Source organism: Meriones unguiculatus, chromosome 21, assembly GCF_030254825.1.
Source record: "Meriones unguiculatus strain TT.TT164.6M chromosome 21, Bangor_MerUng_6.1, whole genome shotgun sequence".
Classification (NCBI taxonomy): Eukaryota; Metazoa; Chordata; class Mammalia; order Rodentia; family Muridae; genus Meriones; species Meriones unguiculatus.
This window is the reverse complement of record NC_083368.1, coordinates 4,701,324-4,725,590: the sequence shown is the minus strand read 5'-3', so window position 1 is coordinate 4,725,590 and position 24,267 is coordinate 4,701,324. Positions and strand designations below refer to the sequence as shown.

General features: G+C 40.2%; 1 protein-coding gene across 3 annotated transcripts in view; it reads left to right on the top strand.

Moving 5' to 3' along the window:
- Positions 1–15,724, top strand: part of Fam13a (family with sequence similarity 13 member A) — an 84,036-nt gene extending 68,312 nt beyond the window's left edge. For all 3 annotated transcript variants that reach the window (XM_021650225.2, XM_060373987.1, XM_021650224.2), the window contains 5 exons: positions 3,892–3,987; positions 5,643–5,726; positions 9,425–9,621; positions 10,079–10,180; positions 13,594–15,724. In XM_021650225.2, the coding sequence (XP_021505900.1) occupies positions 3,892–3,987; positions 5,643–5,726; positions 9,425–9,621; positions 10,079–10,180; positions 13,594–13,720 (606 nt within the window). In that variant the 3' untranslated portion in view covers positions 13,721–15,724. The remainder of the gene's footprint in view (positions 1–3,891; positions 3,988–5,642; positions 5,727–9,424; positions 9,622–10,078; positions 10,181–13,593) is intronic.
- Positions 15,725–24,267: the final 8,543 nt, after the last annotated feature.

The window sequence follows — 24,267 nt, the reverse complement described above, 5'->3', positions numbered from 1 at the left end:
TAGATGAGTCAGTGGGGCAAAGAGTGGACTCTTCTTACTTGTCATTAAGAATACAAAGTACTAGTCCATTGTCTTGCCTTAGTCCCTTTCAGATAGATTTAAGCATCTCACAGCATAGTGAACAAATTGTAGAACAAATATTAATGTCAGTTATCACTGATGTCAGGTTCCTCTGCTCTCTCTGGGACCACAATGCTCTAACCTTCATACACACACACACACACAAACACACACACACACACACACAAAGCAAACTTCCCTTGATAAATAGCCAGTCTGAAAATCAAAGAAAACTTTCATTTTTTAGATCTGTGTTATAGTTAACCCTAAACCATAAACACTATTAGACAAAAAGTACATATATTTTCAATGCTAAGCTGTCATTCCAAGTCCCTTTATCCCATAAAGTAGATGCTCAGAACTCATGGGTTTTTCTAAATCTGCAGATTCCAATTTAACAGGCCATTGACCATCAGGAACATAGCCAAACAATCATGTGCTACACAGTTCTCAGCAAAGCAGTTTGCTTTAGCTGAGCACTCTGTAGATGGACATTGTCACATACAAAACAAGTGGGCTCATATGAAATCCCTTTTCAGCTAAGAATGTTGAAAGTTTTTAAAAATGATGTCACAGAAAAATATAAGAAATAATTAAAGTCCCATATCACCATTCATAATAAATGTTCTAGAGGAGAGAATAGGTTGTTTGGCCTGTGCTTCTGGCTTCTTCTTAACTCTTTCCCTCACTGGTATATTTTAACACTGTGTTTCAAAACCACGTTGACTAACTGAGCATTGAGAATCGCCAAGTTAACATTTAAATTACATATCTTCATATAAACACTACCCTGGTTAGCTGTTGTTTTAGATTTTCTGATCTTTACACAAACATCCTACTCTTCTTAAGTGATAAAAAGAGTTGGCATTTTCTAAATTAATGGGCCCAGAGTGCCGCAGTTAAAATACCTCATCATCATACTGCTAGGTCCAGCTTCATTCAGGTATAGTGTGTTTGTGACTAGAAATAAACCTGGGCTAGGAGTTGGTACATCCTTCTCTTCTAAGTTCTCCTTCCTTGAAATCATTACCCTCTCAGTGCTTAGTTTGAGCCTCAAGAACAAGGCTTGTCTAGCTCTGATTCTATGGCTCTAATTTTGTCTTTATCATCAAAGCAAACATACCCCCAGTTTTGTCATTCACATTTACAGCCAGGTGACATCAACCAAATTATAGAAAAGTTTTGTTTGAGGCTAAGAAAAAAACCCTTACAACATAAAGGCAGGCATGAGGGGCTGGCTAGTCTGGACTTTCTGATTCCTACCCAGGACTTGCCTCTAATTAAATGTGGATAGTTATTGGATAGTGTCTCCCTTTTTCGTTTTCAAATAGTATCTGATCTTCCAGAGTGATCAAAGCAAGGTAGCAAGTGAACAGAAGCACTGTTTCTGTCATGCTGATGACAGGGTGGGAGTGCTGCTCTAGCCCTCCCTGATCTTCCTGTCTCACGTTTATGGGTTTTTGTTTGTTTATTTTGTTTTGTAGCCTTGGAACTTGCTATGTTGTCCAGGCTGGCCTTGAACTCACAGAGATCTACTTGCCTCTGACTCCTGAGGTCTAGAATTTAAAGGCATGTGCCACCATACTGGCTAATGTTATTTTACTTTGTGTTAAAAAAAAAAAAAGTACATCTTAATAAGAATTTGTCTCCATACACTGCAAAGTCATTCAGCACGACCACTTAAATGTAAACTAAGGTTTTAAAAGAAGGGAAAAAGGATTTTGAAGCGATAGTATATATGTATGTTTGGCCTAAAGTAATTTTCAAGTAATTATGAATCATCAACTATTTTCTAAACTGATGTCTTCAGCTTACCATCAGAAAGTAATAAATATAGAATTCCAGTGGCCAGTTTGTTTGGTATAGACATGCTTACATATGAAAGTGATGAGTGTACCCATGTGTCAAATGGCTCACCGGAATGTGCTGTCTTTACCAGCAGCCAGAGCTGGCAGGTTAGCTGGTATATTAGGAGTGTGGTACTGTAACATTGAGATCTGTTACTTCATGTGAAATGACTTCTGAGACACCTTGCTATCCTGACAGTCATTTTTAAGTGAAGTGACTGATTTTAAAATTCCATTTTATATGAACCAGAAGTATGTCAACAACCCTTAAAACTGGACTGATGGTGGTGAAAGATTGCTGTCATTGTTAACAGTGGGAAACCTACAGTGCTTTGACCCTCTTAGTTGGGGTTTTATTTCTGTGAAGAGACAACATGACCCAGCAACTCTTATAAGGGAAAACATTTAACTGGGGATAGCTTACAGTTTAGAGGTTTAGTCTATTATTATCATGTGAAAGCATGGCGTTATGCACATAGGCGTGATGCTGGAGAGGTAGATGAGAGTTCTACATCTGGATCCACAGGCAGCAGGAAGAGAATGCTACAGTAGGTCCGGCCTTTGCATCTGAGATCTCAAAGCCCTTCCCCAGTGACGTGCTTCCTTGAGCAAGGCCATACCTCCTAACAGTGCCACTCTTAATGAGCCTGTGGGGGCTATTTTCTTTTAAACCACCACATCAGTCATTGAGAAAATGCAGCACAGGCTTGCCCACTGACCAGTCTAGCAGGTGCATTTTCTCTTTTCCAAAATGACTGTAGTTTGTGTCAAGCTGACATAAAACAAGCCAGCACAGGTGGTAATGTGGACAGGATCGTTCTCTCATGATGGGGCAACAAGAAAGAGGCCTGTCCCAAGCTGGCTTCTGATCTGCTGCTTCCAAAGAAGAGAGAAAGCCCCTTCAGTGCAGAGGGACGTGCCCAGAATTTGGCATGAGGTGATCTCTGGAGTTTGAAGTACATTGGGAAGGGGAGAAATCATGAATGACAAAGGGTTTCAAATCCTGTAAAAGGAAACTGGACTGGATTCCTTCCTGCTGCTTAGAGATTTTTGAGCAGTGTGCCAGTTGAAGGAAATGAGGATCATCCAATGGATTCCAGCAACAAATGTTACTTGAATACTTGAATACTCGAATACTCTCTCTCTGCCAGAATCATACTTTTAAGAAGGAACACTTTCATGTGGAGGAAATTCATCCAAATAAGCTGATTACAGTACCATGTAATAAGCATTATAATAGGAACACTCGCCTTCTTTCTTATAACCTCCCCTCCCCCTAGCTAAAGAACCATCTGGAGATTTTTGAACCTTGAGTTTCTTGGATATTTTTTTTTTACATTTACTTATTGGGAGGAGGCACAACACAGCATAGAGAGGTCAGAAGGCAACTTACAGGAGCCAAATCCCTCTTTCTACCACATGAGTTCTGGATATAAGGCTCAGGTCATCAGGCTTGGCAAATTTACCTGCTGAGTCCTCCGCACACGTTGAGGAGTGTGTGTTGAGGAGTGTTTTGGGATTGTTTTAGGTTTTGCTTATGTATTTTTATATATATGGTTAGTTTGTCTGAGTGTATGTTTGTGGACCGTGTTCATACCTGGAGCCCACAGAGGCCAGAAGAGGGCATTGAAGCCTCTGGAACTGTGATCTGCTATATGAATGGTGAGAATTTTACCCGGCTCCTCTGAAGTGCAGTCAGTGTTCTTATTTAAAAAGCAGTTTTACCAAAGTGGGCTGAGGACATAGCCCACTTCTTCAGGTCTAGAAGAAAGTGTACTAGTAGGGTGATTTTTTTCCCCACTGGTCTGCAGTATAATCTGCAGTGTTTCTGTTTATTTACTAAATATTATTATCAGTTTAAATAAGTTTTTAAATTGTATGATCTTCATATTCTCTTGGGCCACAAAAGCCCAGAGTATGCTAGGGATAAGGAACAGAATGACCTGGGATCCAGCTTCTCACTTGACCTGTTCTTCCTTTTCAGGTGACAAAGAATGAACGCCAGATTATGAAGCCTCTATATGATAGGTACCGACTAGTGAAACAGATCTTGTCCCGGGCCAGCACTGTCCCCATTATTGTGAGTATATTCTTCCCCTTTTTGTTGGCAGCCCCCGGGGTTTGCAAAGAGCATTTGCCCTTGTTAGGTTTCAACTACTGCTGTGATGAACACATGACCAGAAAAGCAACTTGGGGAAAAAGGGTTTATTTCAGCTTATAGTTTATAGTATATCTTGAAGAGAAGTCAGGGAAGAGAGTCAAGGAAGGAAGCTGGAGGCAGGAATTGGTACAGAGGCCATGCTGGAACATTACTTATTGGCTTGTTTTCCATGGCTTACTCAGCCTGCTTTCTAGCCCAGGACTAGCTGCTCAGCAGTAGCACTTCCCACAGTAGGCTGGGGTCTTCCATATCAATTAAGAAAATGCCTCACAGATATACCCTACGCCAATCTAATGAGACATTTTCTCAGGCGACTCTAGATTTTGTCAAGTTGACAAAACTAACCAGCATAAGACCCTAACTAGCACCATACTCATCATTGTGAGTATAAGCCCCCCCTTTCTATCGGAGGAGCCCCACCTATACTAATTGGATCCTAACCTTCATTCTCACTAAAGATCAGGCTATGAATTAATGACTTAATCATATATATATATATATATTCCTCTGGCACACATAGGGCCAATACCTAAACCCATTCCTTAGAGACAGAGCACAAGAAGTAAGGATGGACTTTCTCCAGGCTTTTCCTTCCAAAGATGCCTCTCTTGTGCTGTCTGTTGATAGTCTCTTCCCACTCACTAGTGAGACCACTCTAAAAAGCTGACACAAGGAGGACCCTCTAAAGAATGCCAGTGAAAAGGTCCTTGTTTTGGAGGTTATGAGGGTGGAGAGGAAGTGGAAGAAGAGTGAGGGAAGCTGATGGTTGGGAAGCTGCCTACCATGCCAGCATCCTGGGATATAATTGCAGTTAGCACCTGGGTTTGATCTTGTCAAGGGGGAAATCAGCTTGTTTCTGGTTGTAGGAAGTATTTTATTACTGACAGCCTTCTTCCTTTCCTTAGCCAGCCTGAGAATGTCCTCCCCAGGCTAGATGTTTATTCTCTTTAGCTGCTGTTCTTATCTAGCATTTCACTCACATTTCCTCTCCCATTTTTCACATTTCTTTTAATAGCACACTCATTTTTATGACTGAGAGACAGCCCCAAGACCCTAGCCAAGTGTAAAGAATGCTACTCTCTTTCCTGCAGAATAAAATAATAAACAAAATGACTTAATGTAAGGAGTCATTGTTTTTTACCATTTAGGAACACTTAGGGTTCCTAAACAGGGTGAATGCAGAACAGAGAAGTCCAATAACCTTTACATGCTTGTTTGACCTTGAGCTACTTGCCTTTGCTCATCACAGTGTAGTTGCTGGGCCTAGGGAGGAGGGTGTATGGGTAAGTGCTTTCTTTAGAGGATTCCTGAGAGTTTGGTTGGAAAAGAAAAAAAGCCTGTACCTTCTTACTCTGTGCTCTGATTTGTAGCTGTGGGCTTTTAGGGAGGGGAGGATCCACTTGGAAAACAGCTTTGACTGTATTAGGTTTTCTTGGGAGATTTTGGTAGGAAATGTTTATAAAATGTAGTTAAGATACAATAGTGAATACTGGTTTGTTCAAGGAGATCAAGAGCTGTAAAAGGCAAGGAAAAGGGTGATCATAATATAACCTGTTTGTTAATGCTTGTCACAGAGTTCCCCCTCCAGCAAACGGAGAAGCCCTTTGCTTCAGCCGATTATCGAGGGCGAAACTGCTTCCTTCTTCAAAGAGATCAAGGTAAAGAGCTTGGAGCTAACACTGTCCTGTTAACCCCACTCTTCAAGACACCCCTATGGTGGTGGTTCTAGTAGTGTTTCCTGCAAACCAGTAGCTGCCCAACCCAGCTGTGAACAGTCACATCCTGTTTCTATCATAGCCTTGCCAGTTCCCTTCCATTCTCCTCTTTGCTAATTCGTTCTGTTTTGCTTTTGCTTTGACTGCAGATTGCTTTGTTTCTCACCTTGTTTTTGTTTTGTTTTTGTTTTTTTAATCATGATTACTTTTTTAGTAGTTATTTAGGGCCTAAGGGAAAAAAAATAAATCCAAAAGCAGAAGTAAGTTGTAAGAGTTCCTACCTGTCATATTTCTGTGACATTCTAAGCTGAGGGTGGTCATTTATTTCCTACAGTTAGGAAATGATTATCTCAGAATAATCTATTGAGGGTGACCAATTGAAAGCTTCATTTTCTTGCTGGAGCTGAGGTAACCCACACTACAATATCCAATTTTAAAGTATTACAAAGACTGTGCTTGATAATAACGTTACTAAATAGAATACAAATTGTGAGTGCAGTACTGAAACATCAGGGCTAGTGTGCTAAATTATATCTTTAAAATTAGAGCTATTTTCTTACAATATGCTTTGATATCAATGGAAGGCAAGAAGCTTTGTCCATCTGGTAGTTTATGGAGGAGCTGAATTGTGGTAATTAAAGAAATTTGGATAGTTTGTATATGAAAATTACCACGCTTCTCTCAGCAGCATATAATGGACTTATTATCAGGTAAAAACGTGCTCTTGAATACATGCAAGATGTGACACACTTAACAATTGCCTCATTATATGAATGGCAGATATCCTAATGATGCCCATCTTGGATGAGGACAGTCTACCCATTCTTATTCTTTAACAATGTTTTATTTGGGGAAGAATATTTTAGCTATGGCTTACTGCCCACTGGCCCATATCATGCTCAAAATTACAAGTAATTTTGCAATGGTTGCATTGATTTTATAAATACTGCTGTCTTTTGGTTCATTTTGTTCTAATCAGACAGGGCTCTTGATATGTGCTAACACATAATAGTTCTAATACAATTTACAATTTATTGTGTTTGGAGAAAAAAAAAAAGACCAAACATAAGTTATTTCTTTGAACTTATCCCTGGCTATACTTGTGTTTTAGAAGAAGTTAGCTTGTAAGAAATAGAGCCACCTCAAGTTTTGAAGTCCTAAAAACCTTCAACCCACAATAAGCTCAGAAAATTTTCCTGTACACTACAGGAACCCTCTAAACACACTAAAATAGGATTCTGTTCTCATGACTGAACCTTTCAGAGCAGTGGGAAGGCAAGGCATATGACATGAGTTGAGTATCAAAAGCAGCTACCATCGAACCAATTTTCTAACCAGTTTTAATTACAAAATAGAATGCAATTACATAGCATGTAATTTTAGAGTTTATTAATTTGATAAATGCAAAATAATCACAGTGAAACCTGGCATTTTTGTAGCTGGAATAGCTCATTACATTATACACACACACACACACACACACGGCTTTACCCCAGCCCCCCACCCCACAGAAGGCCAGGGAACACACATATGGCTTCTTCCCTTTATGGCTCTTCACACATTTATAGTCACATGCCATTTCCTTCCACCCTGCTCCTTGCTTAGAAATCTTTTCTCCACGCTCAGACTGCTCTGCACAGAATGTGGGTTCCAGGCCCTTCAGGAGCCACTGACTTTGCTGAAAACACACAGATCAGTTTATATGTTTCTCTCTAGAGCTAGTTTTATCCTTGCTATGTTTTAGCCAGGACAGCAGACCAAAAGCCAGGCATTACTTTACCTTACCTAACAAGAGAAGCCCTTTAAATTCTCCAAATCCTTACCCATGTAACTGACAATCTTTGCCAACTTCATTTTAGACTCTCACAAGGCAGACTTTCAGCCTTACCCTTTTGGCACTGAATCAGGGTAACTGCTGTGAGGTGTTTCCACCCACAAGTTGCTACCATCCTTTCTTGAGTTCTGACAGCCAAAAATGGCTCTAGATATTGTAAACACCTAGGGGATATAATCATCCCATTGAAACCCATTGTCCATGACCCACCTCTTTGTAATTCCCACTGTGCTGAGAGATCACGTGACCCCCTTGTTCCTGTCTATGGATGCCTATGTATCCCATTTTTCCTTTTCCTTACGTACTGACAGAACCTTGAACTTTCCAACTGCTTTTTACAGTGTTATCAAGCTATGTAAAGTAAGAGAAATATAGATTCTGTGTTGCAGCAAACTAGATACCCTATCTACTCTGTCATGAATGCATGTGTGGAATATGCCCTTTATATGTCATCGAAGTGATTAATAATTGTTGACTGGTGGTTTCAGGCTGAGAGCCTACTATGGACTTTTCCTTTCAGGTTCATGTCAGCATTGTAGCATCGTGACTGAAATTTGGATAGTCACCTTTCCTTTTGATGGATCTGTTCACCTTGTTCTTTATCAAAATTCAGACAAAACAACAGTCCTATCAAAAACTGAAAACTGATTTATGAAGGGTCCAATGCTAGCGAATTGATCACTGGTCCTTCCCCAACTGCTCATATCTTATCTTTGTATTATTTTGGGACTACACTCCATATTTACTACCATTTATGATCTTATTTCAACGTTTATTTGTGGTATTTCATTTTCCTCAGGATTTTCTCATGCTACTGAGAGTGGTTTTGCTAGGCTTATCTGAAAAAAAATATGAGAGTGCTTCAAATTCTCTCCAGACTTTGGAATGTAATTATTAGGACTTTATAGAGTCCTATTAATTTTTTTATTTGTTTTTATTTTATATATATGAGTGTTTATCTGAGTGTATGCCTGTGAACCATGTGTATTCAGTGTCTTTGAAGTCCAGAAGAGGGCATAGGATTTCTTGGGACTGGTTACAATTGGTTGTGAGTGATAAATGAGTACTGGGAATTGAACCTGAGTTCTCTGGAAGAGCAGCCAGTGCTCTTGACCACTGAGCGATCTCTCCAGCCTCTTAGCATAACTTTTGAGAAGTGAAATCTTACATTCTTATTTGCAGCTTTCCTTGGTATCTTTTCCCAGCTGTAAAAGTCCATTTGCAGCTTTCTTTTTGATCTGAATTGCTAGACTGCTCACCAGACATTTGTTGAGAATCTGTGCAGGGTTTGGCCAAGCTCTGAGGCATCAATATTCAGGCCCAACTTCTGCCTGGGCTTCAGGTCTGTTCTCCCCTCAGAAATAAAATGCAGGGGAGAAGGAGGAAGAGAAGGAGGCTCACATGTGTATCTTGCCAGCTGTGCCTTTCCAAGTTCTGAGCATATGCTGCCTCTGTTAAGTTTTATAAAAATGACCTAGGTGGGAACTATTCTACTTATAAAGAGAAACTTTAAAATTGTTTGTTTAAAAATCAAGTTTTATCTCAAGTCTTAAAATAATTTAAATTGAAAAGAATACCAAAGCATTACTTCTTTGGGCTAAGCAGAGATTACAGATATAAAGCACAGTTGAGGTAGGAAGTGCCTCCTGGCTTAGTCCAGCTTTGCCTTTTATACTTGGTCTTGGTGCCATCATTTAAATAAAAACCTGGAAGAAACCATGCGAAACTGGTTAAATAGGTGATCTTTGAATGGAAACATGCTCCAAAGTAGTCTCAGAGTTTTATTAGGGATGTCGTGTATCTCCAGGAACAAGAAGAGGGGTCAGAAGATGACAGCTCCCCAAAGCCAGACTTTCCCGTCACTCTGAAAACAGACTGCAGTGCACATTGCTTTCTGGACCAACTTGAAGATGATGCTGACGGATTTATTTCACCAATGGATGACAAAATACCATCAAAGTGCAGCCAGGACTCAGGCCTTTCAAACCTCCACTCTGCTTCAATGTATGTTGTTTGGGCAGTGGTATTATGGCTGTTTAGTTCAAATAACAGCATAAATGTTTAGTTAACCAAAAAGCCACAAGTAACTTACCTAGGGTGTGTGTATATAAAGAAAATAATGGTTTAAAATAATGAAATGGGCTAAAGCAGAACAGTAAGTGAGCTTCAGGTTAGCCTGAGCTAGAGTGAAGCCTGAGCCAGGTCAGCTTAGAGCTGCAAAGGAAAATTTTATCTAGAGTGGGAAGTAGTAGGAGAGAGAGAGATGGAGAGAGAAGAGGGGAGGAAAGAAGAGAGGGAAGGGGAGTGAAAGGTAGAGAAAAAGTGCAACCTGTTTATTAGTTTTCTGTGACTTCTAAATTGCTTTGTTTTCCTTCTCCACAACTCCTATCAAATCACATGCACATTACACATAAAACAGTTCATGTCTATTTTTTTTTTTTTAATTTATCTTCCTTGTTAGACCTGAACTCTTGGAATACCTTCAGGAAATGAGAGAAGAAAAGAAAAGGATTCGAAAGAAACTTCATGATTTTGAAGACAATTTTTTTCGACAAAATGGGAGGTATGTGTGTCTCTCCCTATCCCTTCTTCTTTCATTTTTCAACTCATTTCACATTCCAGGCCCTCTATTTCTGTCCCATCCGTGGAGTGCTTCCAAAGTGAGAACTTTGCTACATTCTCCTTGCAACTAGGTTTTCAGGTTTACACCCAGGGATGCTCAGAGATCTTCAGCAAGACCATGAGATTTATATGTATATTTTAGAAGAAACGTTTCTCATACAGTGTCCAGGACCTGAGCTGAGTCTGCTGATATGGAAAACTAACTGGTCAAATTCAGTTCTCACCTAAAATGAGTAGGTCAGAGCTGAATTTCAAACTGACAGCATTGAGTTTCTTCTCAGGAAGCAAAAGGGAGAGAAATGATCAGGGGTGGGGGGGATAACCATAGTTTAAAATCCAAAGTTGGCATGGGGATATGGCTTAATTTGTACAAAGTTCTGGGTTCACTCATGGCCAGTACAAAAACTAAAAGAACTAAGATGGTAGTTGCCAAGTCTGAATGAAAGACGTCTATGAGAAACAGTTATAAATGTATCTGCCCAGTGACTATGTTGTTTTATCCAGTGAGTTTTAAGATGGAATTGAATTGTCTGTTTACTAAATTTGCTGGGAAAGTTTTTTGTCACAGGAGGAAATGTCCTCCTCACATTATATCTGAGTTCAAGGACAGGACCAAGAATAGATCTGTGTTTCTCAGGTAGACTTAGGTTTTATTCTCCTAAAGTGGTTTTATATTAATCCAAATTAGGTAAGCTGTCTGTAGTTTCTTTGGAGTACTTTGATGCCCTGGACTGTAAAGAAATAAAAGAATTATAACAATTAACTTTGACATTGGGGCTGTGTTATAGCCCAGTTCAGTTGAAATATCACATAAATTTATTTTTCTAACTTGACTCTACTGTATAACAATTTTTCTCAAGGTTATTACATGTTTATAATTAAATGTTACATTTTTCCCCTACACACATCACAGACTATTTAGAAAATATGGATAAGCAGACAAGTAATTTCTAAAATAATAATAATAACCAAAATAAGTCAATGTACTATTAATTGTTAAAGTATTAATTTAATGTTTCTGTCTGTATGGCCTTCATTTTTACATTTTCCTCACAAGCTTGTGCACAGAATTCTATACATGAATTATATATTGTGGAGCCCACAGAAGGTTTAAGAAAGTATACATTTCACTGGTGCCACTTTGATGGGGGTGGGGGTGGGGGAAAGGCTGTTTGGAGTAGCTTAAATCAATAGTGAGACCAAATTTGAATTCTCCACTCCTCCCCCGTGTCTTCCATCTGTCCCTCATGAATGGCTTTGCTCTATGCTTGTTGAATTACACAGAAAATATGGCATTAGAAGGAGATGAGGAATCACTGGTCTTAGTTGATTTTTTACCAAAATTTACAAGGAAAGAATTTACTCTAGGAACCCCAATGACCCAGAATAGCATTCAAATCCACAAGCAAATGCTATCAACCTATATCCACATATTCCTGCCAATATTTATGGTAGATACATGTTTCTCTTAAGTTCCTTTTCATACTACTGGCTGTTTTAGTAGTTGATTCCGCACGTGCACACACACACATCACTATTCTGAGTTGGGATGGAAAAACACATAATTTAAGATTAAAGCTATGCCGTTAGCTTATCTTGTAAGAGCTAAGTGGGAAGGCAGAGGTAGGTTAGTTACATTGTAGTAGGGAAGCAGACTGAGAACAGAGTTTTGAATGGTCTTGGGCACACCATTAACTTGATTGCAGCTTTGGCAAAAGTTCGGTTTCTGAAGGCCAAAGGCATTTTTAGAAAAAGCTGTCCTGATGAGTGATAGAACCTGTACCATCACTCAGGTTTAAGCTGTGAGTGCCCAATGATATCATAACTTCTAGTCCGCCTGAAGTCTCAAGTATAAGAGCCCCTCCCAGAGCATAATGGTGCCTGGGTGGAGATATTCTTTTTAAGCCTCTGCTCCAGAGTTCTACCAAAGAGCTGCTTAGCATCCTTCACCAAAGCAAGGCAGATAAGAATAAAACAGTTTCATTTGTTAACAAAACCCTCTGTTGTTCCCCTTGCCCATTTTTTGCTCTGTAGCAAAGAGAAAAGGAATCACGGTGGTTGAATGCTTACTACATGGATTCCATAGTGACTGCTAGTTGGAGCAGTCACTGTTCCAGGAGTGTCACTGCCTGCTCTGACTGCATCTTGTATACAGGAATAAAGACAGTAGCTCCTCTTGGTCAAGCTGTTGTGAGAGTTGTATTAGATAATAGATATAAAGTACCGTGTACCGCAGAGTAAGCTTTAAGCTAATAATAATGCATATAAGTTTGCATATAAAATTACCCAGCAAACTACAAAGGCTTAGTACTATGTGACCAATTGCTGAATCCCTAAATTGAGTCTTTAAGTAGGAATATCAACTCTTCTTAAAATACCTACAAATTGTGGGTATGTTGATTGCTGATTGGAAATTTAATTGGGTGAGCAGTTAAGAGCACTTGCTGCCCTTGTGGGGGACTAAGGTCTGATTCCCACAGGGCAGCTCATAATCAGCCATAACTCTAGGTATAGGAATCCAGCTTCCTCTTTTGGCCTCCATGGATACTGGGCATGCAGGTATACATACATATGCAGGCAAAATACTCATGTATGTAAAATAAAAGTAAATAAACCTTTAAAAGGAAATTTATTGGTTCATTAGCTAGAAGATACAAAAATGAAGTATATAGAATTGTATGGTGCATGTTAACTTGTCACAAGCTAGAGTTATTTGAGAAGATGGAACCTCAGCTGAGAAAATGTAAGCAAACGTGTAGTTCATTTTCTTGATTGATGATTGGTGGGGTGGGCACCAATATGGGCATGCTGCCCCTTGGCTGGTGGTCCCAGGTGTTATAAGAAATCAGGTTGAGCAAGCCACTAAGCACGATCCTCCATGGATTGCTTCTTCAGTTCCTGCCTCTGTATTCCTGCCTTTAGTTTCCACCTTTACTTCCCCTTATGATAGACTGGAAAAAAACCTTTCCTCTTCAAGTTGTTCTTGGCTGTAGTGTTTTATCACAGCAATAGAAATCTTAAGTCAAGAATGAATAAAATGTTTTTGTTTACTCTGAATAAGCTATTACTGTGAAATCATACTTAAGTTCAGTAGATAATTCTTATTTGTTTGTGATCTCCTCTTAGATCCTAGATTAACTTTATAGACCCTCAAGTTGCATGGTACTTACTTCTAGAGGAAACACACTTTTCACTTGTCTGAATCCAGACAAAGATTTGATACCAAGAGCCAATTATCAACACTGATTTTAGATTGAGACAATATGTAGTTTCCAAATGACAATTCCTGACTCATACTATCCTTTTAACAGGCAGAAAGTGATCCTCAGTCCCCCTTTCCTTTGTTTCCTCTAGAAATGTCCAGAAGGAAGACCGTATTCCCATGGCTGAAGAGTACCATGAATACAAGCACATAAAGGCGAAGCTACGACTGCTGGAGGTGCTCATCAGCAAGAGAGATGCTGACTCCAAATCCATGTGAGTGGCTGGTGGTGCGGACAGCAGTTCTCCCAGGAAAGAGCAGCTCTGGGGAGGCAACCTCGGAGCTGTGCCTTTGAGCCATCATATTGGCTCCTGCTTCCATTGCCTGCCTTAGAAACTACCTGCATGGAAGATGCCAGTGTGACCTGACTTAGGAATTTTATAACGCCAGTGTCAAGACCCCTACATGTGTCAACATACACTACAGCAGGAACATCACTGACATGAGCAGTGACTAGACACAGCACACCATCAGCCACACCCATTTGTAGATAACCCGCTGGCTTTTTCCTGACAACCGAGGCCATTCTAAAACTGTGACAAACACAAGCTCAGGTCTTCCCTCGCAGAGCCCGCTTGTTGTGGAGGTCTGTGCTGTCCCTGAACCCCACTACATGGTAACCATGCATTGGCACCCTATTTGCTGCCTTGGCCATTTAGCTGTACTTACTCACTCCCATAAATCCATTTCCTCCTTAGCTCTCAGGTAGATGGAAGCTGCATCTGCCAGTGGCAGGGTAGTCGTTTTGTTGATGCCCTCTCTCAGCTGACAGATTTTAAGTCCCTGCCTCACCTAGTGTATTCTGAGGACAGAGTGACTACAGAAGTAGCTATGCAGATGCTATTTTTAAAATCAGGTGACACCTGAAGAGCCTGAAAACTCTTCAAGACATTGACTGCACTTTCCAGTCTCAGACATTGAGGCTGAATACAAAATGAGGTCAGTGTTTCGATGATAACCTGTTTGGGGCTCGATTTTGTTGTTGCACTAGCCAAACGAAAGGGTCTTGCTTAATTATTATGTCATGGGGGAGAGGGAGTCTGTATCAGCCTCCTGAACTTACCAGAGCACCATTTTTCTACGAAAGTAAATCTGCACTAAAATCCCTAAAATGATGGGTAAGATGTAGCCCTCAGAGCTCAGCTCACTCTCAAGGCAGAATCTAGATCGCACCGTTTTCAAGATGATACATCAACAAAATGGTGTGTGGCCAATTTTGATGCTTTTTTTTTTCTTCAAAGACTGTGTCACAAAGCTGTCTATATTAGACATTTTGGAGGGACCAGGGAACTTAAGACACCAGTCATTCATCTCTTTTGTGTACCTGCTGTCACTCTGGTGTATTCTTTCTTTTTATTTCCCGCGTCTGTCTGAAGAGCACAGGCTTGGCTGTGCAGGCACCTGTACAAGGTCTGTGACAGCCTTGCTTCTGGAAGACAGCAAGAGGGGGTGGGCAGACAGCAGCGAGGCCCTGTTCTGTTTTGAGGGTCATGTTCCACAGGGTAGTGTTAATGAGGAGAGTGGATAACTGTATCACCAGTTGCAATGATAAAACAGGTCTGGGATTCTCCAGTCAAATGATTTTTCAGCACTGCTCTCCTCACTGTAGCTCTGTCATCAGGAGGCTCTTTCAGTAATGGGGGTGGGCTGGGGCGGGTGAAGAATTCAGTTTTGCTTTTACAAGTAATCACATAGAAGCATGAGCTATGTGTTGGAAATACTCTTTTTTATCTACACACTTATAGATGGTACATAATCCTACACATTTCAATGTATACGGAAATGCAGTTTGATGTTCTTTGCTCTGCTGTTTACATTTGCTATGATTTCAAGGAGGTATAGTATAAATAAAATTATGTAATGTAGGATATTTTCTATTTTTGAAGCCTGAACATCAATCATTCACATGACCAAAAATTGTATTTTTAAAAAGAAATCCATATCTAGTCTGTAATTTTTAAGTCCTTATTCTCCTAAGTAAACTGTGGAATAACTCAGATCAGCACCAGTTAACTTTTAAAGCACATCTGCTTAAGAGTAGTGTTTTGAAGAAAAAAAAATACACTAGAGATTTTTTTTTAAGCTGCATACAAATGAGAAGCTACTAGATATTTTGAAATCCATTGTTTGTACCAAAGGTAAACGAGCTAAGATTTATTCTTGACTCCCCATTCAGTTTTATGTGATCAGGTTACTGCAAAATAAACCATGTATGGAACATCATGGATTTCTTCGTAATTTCTTAATTTTCCTCATAAAATGGAGCCCAAGTGAAGGTGGGAGCTGTGTTTACCACAGGTTTTCTCTGATGGCACATTACTCAGCGGTTTCTGGCTCTGCTAGAAATGGGGGGGGGGGGGAAATTGGTCTCCATGGCAACCGTCTCTGCAGCTCTGCACCTCCAAGCATCTTAATTGGCTTCACACAAACAGATGCTGCAGACTAGGGCTTCTCTCTACTGTCTTGGGAATGAGCATGTATAGTTAGTAGCACATAGCAACATAAGTACTAAGGGTTTATGTGAAAATAAGCTTGATAGTGTGATCATGAGGATTAATAGGGTGACAAAGGCATGTAATGTTTCAGTCTCCACAGTGAAGACTGAAGTAGAGTTCCATATTATTAAGTGTGCATCATTTCAGTATTTCATCTTTTCATCATTCAGGTTAGCTTTCGCTTTTTAAGACATGGTGATACAATGTTTCAGATAAAGGCCTCCTGTGAAATTGTAAAAACCTTTGTAGATGTTTTTTGCACACGCTTAGTGGTCTCCATGAAAGATCAAGTCAGATTTCAAATCAAAGAGCTGGCTTTTTTAAATTATTATTTCTAGACTTCACTGTGAATCCTAGATTCTTCCAGTTGGTTGCCAGTTTTAAAGTTTAACCTTACTTTGAGTCAGAAGATTATTATTTATTATAGATCTGCTATCAGTCATGACTATTTGTAGCAGAGAACAATTTCTGCTTTGTCTCATTCTGATGCAACATTTACACAGCAGGAAGAGCCTCTTGCAGGCTGGGACTGCTCTCTGCACCTGACATTCCTAGACCAGTTCCAATACAGTCAGTTTGCACTGCTATCCTAACATATCCTTACAGGAAATGTTCTGGGCCATTGGCCTACCCTGAGGGTCGGCTAAACTGTGAGCAGGGTTGAACTTGCAATTCTTCGAAAGGTAAAGATTCAGAATGAAAAGAATAGAGGGATAGCTACAATAACCTTTAGAGTACTGGGCACAGCAGCCATCACAAACTTACGAGGAATGTCGTACATTTAAACTTCATTTTCAAACGAGATTTAAACTCTGGTAAAATTGGTATTTTTCTGCTACAGACTGCTGTGTAAGAAGTTAATTGCACTCTAAATTCTGTTTTTCTTTCGTGGATTTCCCCCCCACACACATCCTGTATTCCCCTCCCAGAGTGCGGCAAGGGGGAGTCTGTGCTGTGATCAGTGCCCCTGTGATGTTTTTTCAGTGTCCACTTGGCTAAAGCAGTAGAGAGGGACAGAACGTTGCCCTGAATGTTGGAGCCACATTTTCCCTAAAGTGTATGTGTGTTCAGGAGAATCTAGAATGTGTTTTACTTTCCTTCATTGACACAAATTTGTCCAATTGACCCTAAAATGCACTAAAGGGAGCATTTTCTCAGAAAACAGGTCAACATGTTTTCAAATTGCAGTATTTACACTGTGCACACCAGCATGGATACAAATGCTGGTCAACACAGGGTGCTCCAAATAGAAGTAATCTGTACATCCCAACACTGCGCATGTCACTGGCCACTGCCCCACAATCATAGTACACATGGATATAGACCAAGGCCAGACTTGCAGATGCACAGAGATGTGTATGTAAAGGGAAAGTCTATAATATTTACAATTTCATATTATTTTAAAGGTTTATGCTTCTAAAAAGTCTCATTTTTCCCAAAATAGGGCCAGCCATGGTCAAGTGCCTGGCCCAAGGAATCAGTTTGTTGACAGATATAATTCTCCATTTGAAAGCCTTAAAATAATCAGAAATGGGTAAAATGTCACTAATATGGGCCCAGAATAATATGAAACACAAGCAAAAAATATTTAAATTACCAATGTCCTTAGAGAAACTGAATGCAAACCATTTTGTACATATTTTTACACATGACTGCATTTTGTATTAAAAAGAAGTTATTTTTAACTCCCAAAGCTCCGAAGTTTGTGTCAGCATCATGTGACTGAAGCTGATGATGGGGTGTTACCTTGAGCTCCTCCAGAGTCTCATGAGGGTGAGGTTTGGTTCTGTCTCCAGAGAAGGAGGGCACTGCAAGGTGAGGCAAACTGTGCACACGCACGACGGGAGAAGCAGGTTTGGCTTTCTACTAGCTATTGCTGACAGAGCTGAGAGAGGGCAGAAGCCAGAACGGACGGGAGTTCTCTTTAGTTACATACATTTCCGAAGTGCACAAGGTCACCTCTGGTACATATTTTAGGTATTTACTATTCCTAAGTTGGACAGTAAAAAGTTTGGAGAAAAGATACTGCAACTGTGTGAACACTTCAGCCTTCTGAGCCACCTGTCAGGCCAGGTGCCACACAGCACCTACTCCCTGAAGGGAAGCCTCAAGTGTAGGCACAGAACTCTGTGCCCCAGTGGCTGAAGGGACACAGTCCTTCAGTGGTAGAAGGTATGTGAGTGACCTTCATGCAGCTCCTGTTGTATATGCTCCAGGTGACTAAAATTATTTAGGTTGGAAGGACCTTGTCCTACTGCTGAGTGACTTCTGAGTACAGAGATGATATCTGAAGCCCACCTGGAGTTCTTTAGTTCTTCTAACAATGAGTGCAAAGTAATAAATCTGGAAGTGGTAGGTGGCATTTAGTGAGCATGGTTCCTTCCATATTTTGAAGTTGCTCTGTGTGTGCATGCATGTGTTATCTACGGCACACAAATGTAAGTGTAACTGTGTTCACATGCACTGAGGTCAGAGCAGGGCAGGACACTGGAAGCTTCTTATCGTTCTCTACTTTATTGTCTTCAAACAAGGTCTCTAGATAAACAAGCTCACCTGGCCAGAAACTCTTTAGGATCTGCCTGCCCCACTCAACACTGGGGGAAGAGGCCTGCATGGCCATTCTCATATGTTTATGTGGCAGTTGGAGGTCCAAACCCAGATCCTCATGCTCTCAGAGCTAGCACTGTATCAACAGAGCTGATATTGAATCTTTTGAGGGGGCAAAGAGTTGTGAGCTCAAAATCAGACAAGTCTACCACTTGTGTCAAATGCTGGGTGTATTTTGATGTGTGCCCTGCCCTCTGCCCCAGCCATGTAGTGCCTATGTCTCATCCTATAGTAGTTTGCAGAGCTGGCAGCCTGAACGGAATATTGCCATGAGCCCTACAATGGTGGGGGGGCACACAGGGGAAGGAACGCAAGACCTCACCGGTTTCGCGAACATTGCCTCTCTTGAGCGGATTCAGCATCTTGTAAGACAAAATTTACCAGTGTTATCTCTAAGCTATGTCAGTTTGCCAAGGCTGAACTTACTCAGTAGAATCGTATACCCACTAAGCCAAATCCAAATTCCCTAGCGCATTTCAGAGTCCTGGCATGTGGACAGGGGGGATTTGGCAGGACCTGGAGGTGCTGACAGCTTGGTTCTCACTTTCCTCTCTAGCAACACAGCTTATTACCACGAGAGCAGCATGGCACAAAACATAGTGAGAAACAAATCCCTTGGACCACTCAGATTCCCAGCGGAGCCTATGTGTGTTTAAATCAGATGCTGCTACGGATTCTGAAGCTCAGGCTCTTTTACGTTTGAATTTAATTTCTCAAAAGCCATTCAAACACACACGTCAATCCTAGTCTATCCTTCTGGGCATGCAGTTTTGAGAACTAGTTGGTAATACAATTTGAGACACTTTCTTCTTCAGCTGTTACTTCTGAGGCCTTGATGATCACTGTATAGAACAGGCATGGTGGGGGAAGGGAAAGTGGCAGCAGGCGAGAGAATGCTTCCCATATTGGAACAAACATGAACAATATGTGGCTGAGCTACTGGGATGCCACCTCCGTGAGAGTTTTGGGATGAGTGCTGAGTTCAGAAAGGGCACAGGATTCAGGGTCTTGGGAAGGAACTTATAGTGATACTTTTCTGCTGCTATGCTGCTTGTCCAAACTTTGGGAGGGTGCAGACTGCAAGCTGTGGGTCTATAGAAATGAGCAACTAATGTAATCTCCTGAGGAACAAGAAACATCCCACTTGACACCCAGAGCCAGAATGCCTTCAGGCCCTACTGCATGATTTGAGTTCAGGATTTATCCTCCCAGAATGCCTATACATGCTTGAAGACCCCACTGCATGATTTGGGAACAATATCTATCCTTTCAGAGCCTGTTTCCTCATATGAAAAATGCAAATAATTTAAGTGCTTGCTTTCTAGGTTGTTGTAGACTCAGGGTTATATCAGCATTGAAATAAAGTGTTTTAATAGTCCAGCAACACGTTCTGAAGTCTTTCAGAAGAGGCATTGTACTTCCCACAATCATCCTCTATTCCCAATGCCCCCATTACCCTCTTGTTCCTTGTTTATGTTAGAAAAAGAATATGACTCCAACTCTCTAAGCATATGTCAGTTCTAATAAAATAAGATTTGTGTGTAGGAATGTGTGTACAAGTATGTGTTTGTATGTATATAGGCATGTTGTCTTGTGTTTGCATGTTGCATATGTATGTGTATACACACCAGTGCATATGTACTGTACATGAGTGTGAGTGTTCATGTGTACATGTATATTGTGTGTACATGTGCATGTGTGTGTACATATGTATGAGTGTACAGATATGTGCACATGGTGGGAAGAGAAAGACAAAGAGAGAGAAAGCATAAGCCAGAGGTCTGCCTCAGGATATGAATATGATGAAGATGAACAAGATTTTATGGAAAAAATCAACTTATTCTGTTGGGGAAAAAACAAATCATGATAATAACTATTCTCAAACACCCGGCTGCTTTTTCAGAAGGATTAATGCTTGCTAAATTCCCTCACTGAGCAGGGGAAATGCTCTAAGTATACTTCTCCCTAAAACATTTTGGGAGGTCTAGATCTGTTCAGACACATCAGAAGAGTGAACTGAGATGGCCACTGAGATCAGGGTGAAAACAAACGGGTAAGTCCTGTGGAGTGTAGGCAAAGAATAACCTTGGAATTGATTTCTGGATGACTTAGATGCCCTGAAGTTTATCTCAGGGTATATTTTTAAACTAAAAATTAAGTGTACCCCAGGGAGGAGGAGTTTGCTATAATTTTGCCAAGCTGCTAAAGAACATACCAAATTTCACTACCTGTGCCGGTGGTTGAGTAGGAGAAAGCACTTGGGTCCTCCACTCTTTGACGTATGAAAGAAGAGCCAGCTAAAGGCCATGCCTGGGAACGGCCAGCATCAGGGCGCCTTTCAGATTCAAACTATTCCGGTCTTTGTCCCTTCTCACCACTACCATTGCCTCAGAAATTTAGAAGCCCCATGTCTCTAGCTTGAATACTCTGGTAGTGACTTGAAAACTTGAGAGTCCTTCAGTTTGAATGTTATGGGACAAAAGGTCAAGAGATCTATTTTTAACAAGAAGCTTTGGCTGTGTCCAGCCAGCCCTGAAGGACTGAGAGCCAGAACCTACTTGGCCTTTGCTGTTGGCTTTTATCCTGGAGAACACCGGCCTCTGAGGGCCCAGTAGGGAATGGGCTTATTTACAAATCTACTTTTGCTATCTCTCTATTCCTCTAAATCAGAAAGAAAAAGAGGACCACAAAAGACCAGCCTGGTTATTAGCGTCTGGCTCCATCTGAGACATATATTTTAATTCTTACTTAAGTTTGTCAGGAAGTTCAACACCAGTGGGAACTGAATCCGTAATTATCATAAATTGTACCTAACTCCCATGGGATTAGACCGAGGAAAATCAGCTTTCAAAAGATCTGAAAAGCATGTGATTCTGCACTCTGCCAAACACCCAGTCACCCTGGGAGGAAAGAAGAAGCTGACATCTGAGCTTTCCCTTTACTGGCGCTGTACTAAAGAGTACACATTCCATTGCTGTGGAAGGAGACAGGAGCCTGCATGTACAAGCCTGGGGGACAAGGCCTCAGTCCACAGCAGCACTGGCACTCCTAGTTCCGGTTGTGCTGCAGGGTCTGTTATCTTCCTCCTTAAGGAAAGGCTGCATAGATGCTAGGAGGGACAAGTGGTCCATTGCATCCTACTGGCAGCCCAAAGCCAGAGACCAATGTCTGTATGTCCTTTACAGCAGGGTTTTGTACTTTCTTTTTTCTATGAACCTAGACTGCAAAGGCACAATAGTGTGTTTTGTGTCACTTCTAGCTGAACCTTGGTGAGTTTAAATTAAGGGGAGAATCTTCACTTTTTCTCAAGCTATGGGGCACCTGCTTTTTCATCCCTTCATCACAAGCAACAAAATAATACAAGTAAAGATACACTGTTCAATGACAACTCAGTATTAGCTATCTCAACTCCTCAGTAAAGAGACACAGGTACAGTCTGGGTCAGAAAACAGGATCCATCTTTTCACTGCCTCCAAGAAACATACCTCATGACAGATACCACCTAAGAGTAAAAGGATGAAAAACAGACTATTGTAATATCTGAATAGATTTCAAACAAATGTTAATCAGGAGAGATAAGGAAGCATACTTCAGTCATTAAAGAAAAAAATCTCCAAACAGTACACAACAATTGTAAACATATATGACTAGTTTTATATCAACTTGACACCAACTAGAGTCATCAGAGAGGATGAAGCCTTCACTGAGAAGATGTCTTCATAAGATCTTCCTCCCCAAGCTGCTTTTGTAATGGTGTTTCATCACAGCAACAATAACCTGAACGAAAACATGCACTAAGCAAAGAGCATCTAATTGCATTAAAAAGCTGCCTTTAAAATGACAGATTGAACCAGCACAGTGATAGAAGGTGACTCTAATACCCCATTCTTACCAACAGACAGGACAACTGGGGGGAAAAAAACCTAAATAAATAAAATAAAATAAAATAAAATAAAATGAATCTAACAGACATGAACAGAACAATGTATCCAAATACTAAAAATGTACTTTCTTTTTGGCAAACCATGGAACTTTCTCCATAACTGACCACATATGACGTCACCCAGTATAATAAATCTGGAAAGTTTGAGTAGCAACCTGCATTGTTCTGACCACAATGAATAAAGCTGAATATGAGCAACAGAAACGGCAAATGTCTACAAACTCATGGGAATTTAACAACACATTACCGAATAAAAATTGGGTCAAGGGAGAAGTATTGAATTGAATGAAAGTGTAGAATTGAATGAAAATGAAAACACAACATACTGAAAGAGATGGCAAGTGATAACCAAAATCAGGGCTGAAATAAAATAGAAACTAGAAAAGCAATGTAGGGAATCAGTAAGAATTGGCTCTTCAAAAAGATTGATTGACAGAACTTAGGGAAATTTAACTAAAGGGAAGGGTTTGCCAACCTAAATGGATAAGATCAGAGATGAAAAGGGAGACACTACAGCAGATACTGAGGAAACTCAGGAAATTATAAGGATATGCTTTTGAAACTGATATTCCACTAACCTGAAAAACCTAAAAGAAATGGATGAATTTTTAAATATGCATGACCTACCAAAATTAAATTAAGATGAAGTAAATAATGTTAAAAGAATCACAACAACCAGTAAGAAACAACAATTAAAAGTCACCCAACTGAAAAAAAATTCCAGGACTTCATTGATATAGTACTGAATTCTGCTAGCTCTTTAAAGAAGAAATATACTCTTCACACTATTTCATAGAGTAGAAAGAGAATGAATGTTTCCAAATTCTTTATATGATACCAGAATCAAAAAAAGTGTCAAAACAAAATAAACAAATAAGGAGGGGGGGAGAAACAAAGAAAGAAAGAAAACATGGCCAGCATCTCAGGTGAACATAGACATACACAAATAAAATATAAAATAAAATAGTTGCAAACTGAATTTAAGAGCAAATAAGAAAGATTTTCTGCCATGTTTATTTATGTCAGCCTTACGCCCTCGGAGATGCCCGTGGTTCAACATCTGTAAATCAGTAACTAAACAGACCACATACACATACTGATAGAAAACAAAACAAAACAAAACAAAACAAACAAACAAAAAGGCATGGTCATCTCTTTAGCTGTAGAAGATGTTTTTTTACAAAATACAATGTCCTCTCATGTAAAAGACAGACTAGGGATACAGGTGGCACACCTCAATATAATATGGAAATACACCAGTTCACAGCTAATATCATGCCAGGTGGAGCAAAACTCAAAAGCATTTACACTAAAACCAGGTCTAAGACAAGGATGTCTACTCTCTCCATTTCTGTTCAACACAGTACAAGTCTTAATTAAAGCAATATGACAACAAAAGGAGACTCAAGCAGAAAAGAAGTCCAAGTATCATTATCTGTAGATAATATGATTCTATACTTAAAACCTTAAGAACAAAAACCCCCTACAGCCATAAAATAGCATGGTAAAACATGAACATGAAAAAATCAGTAGCCTTACTATATTAAAACAGTAAGCAATACCTCAAAGTTTCTTGGATACTAAAGAACTAAAAGACTTGATAATAAAAATACTTTGTGACACTGAAGAAAGAAACTGAGGAAGACACCAGCATGGTCAAGTAGGAACAACAGTCCCCAACAACAGAAGAATCATTAGAGTTATAGTCTTCTCTGGTTTTA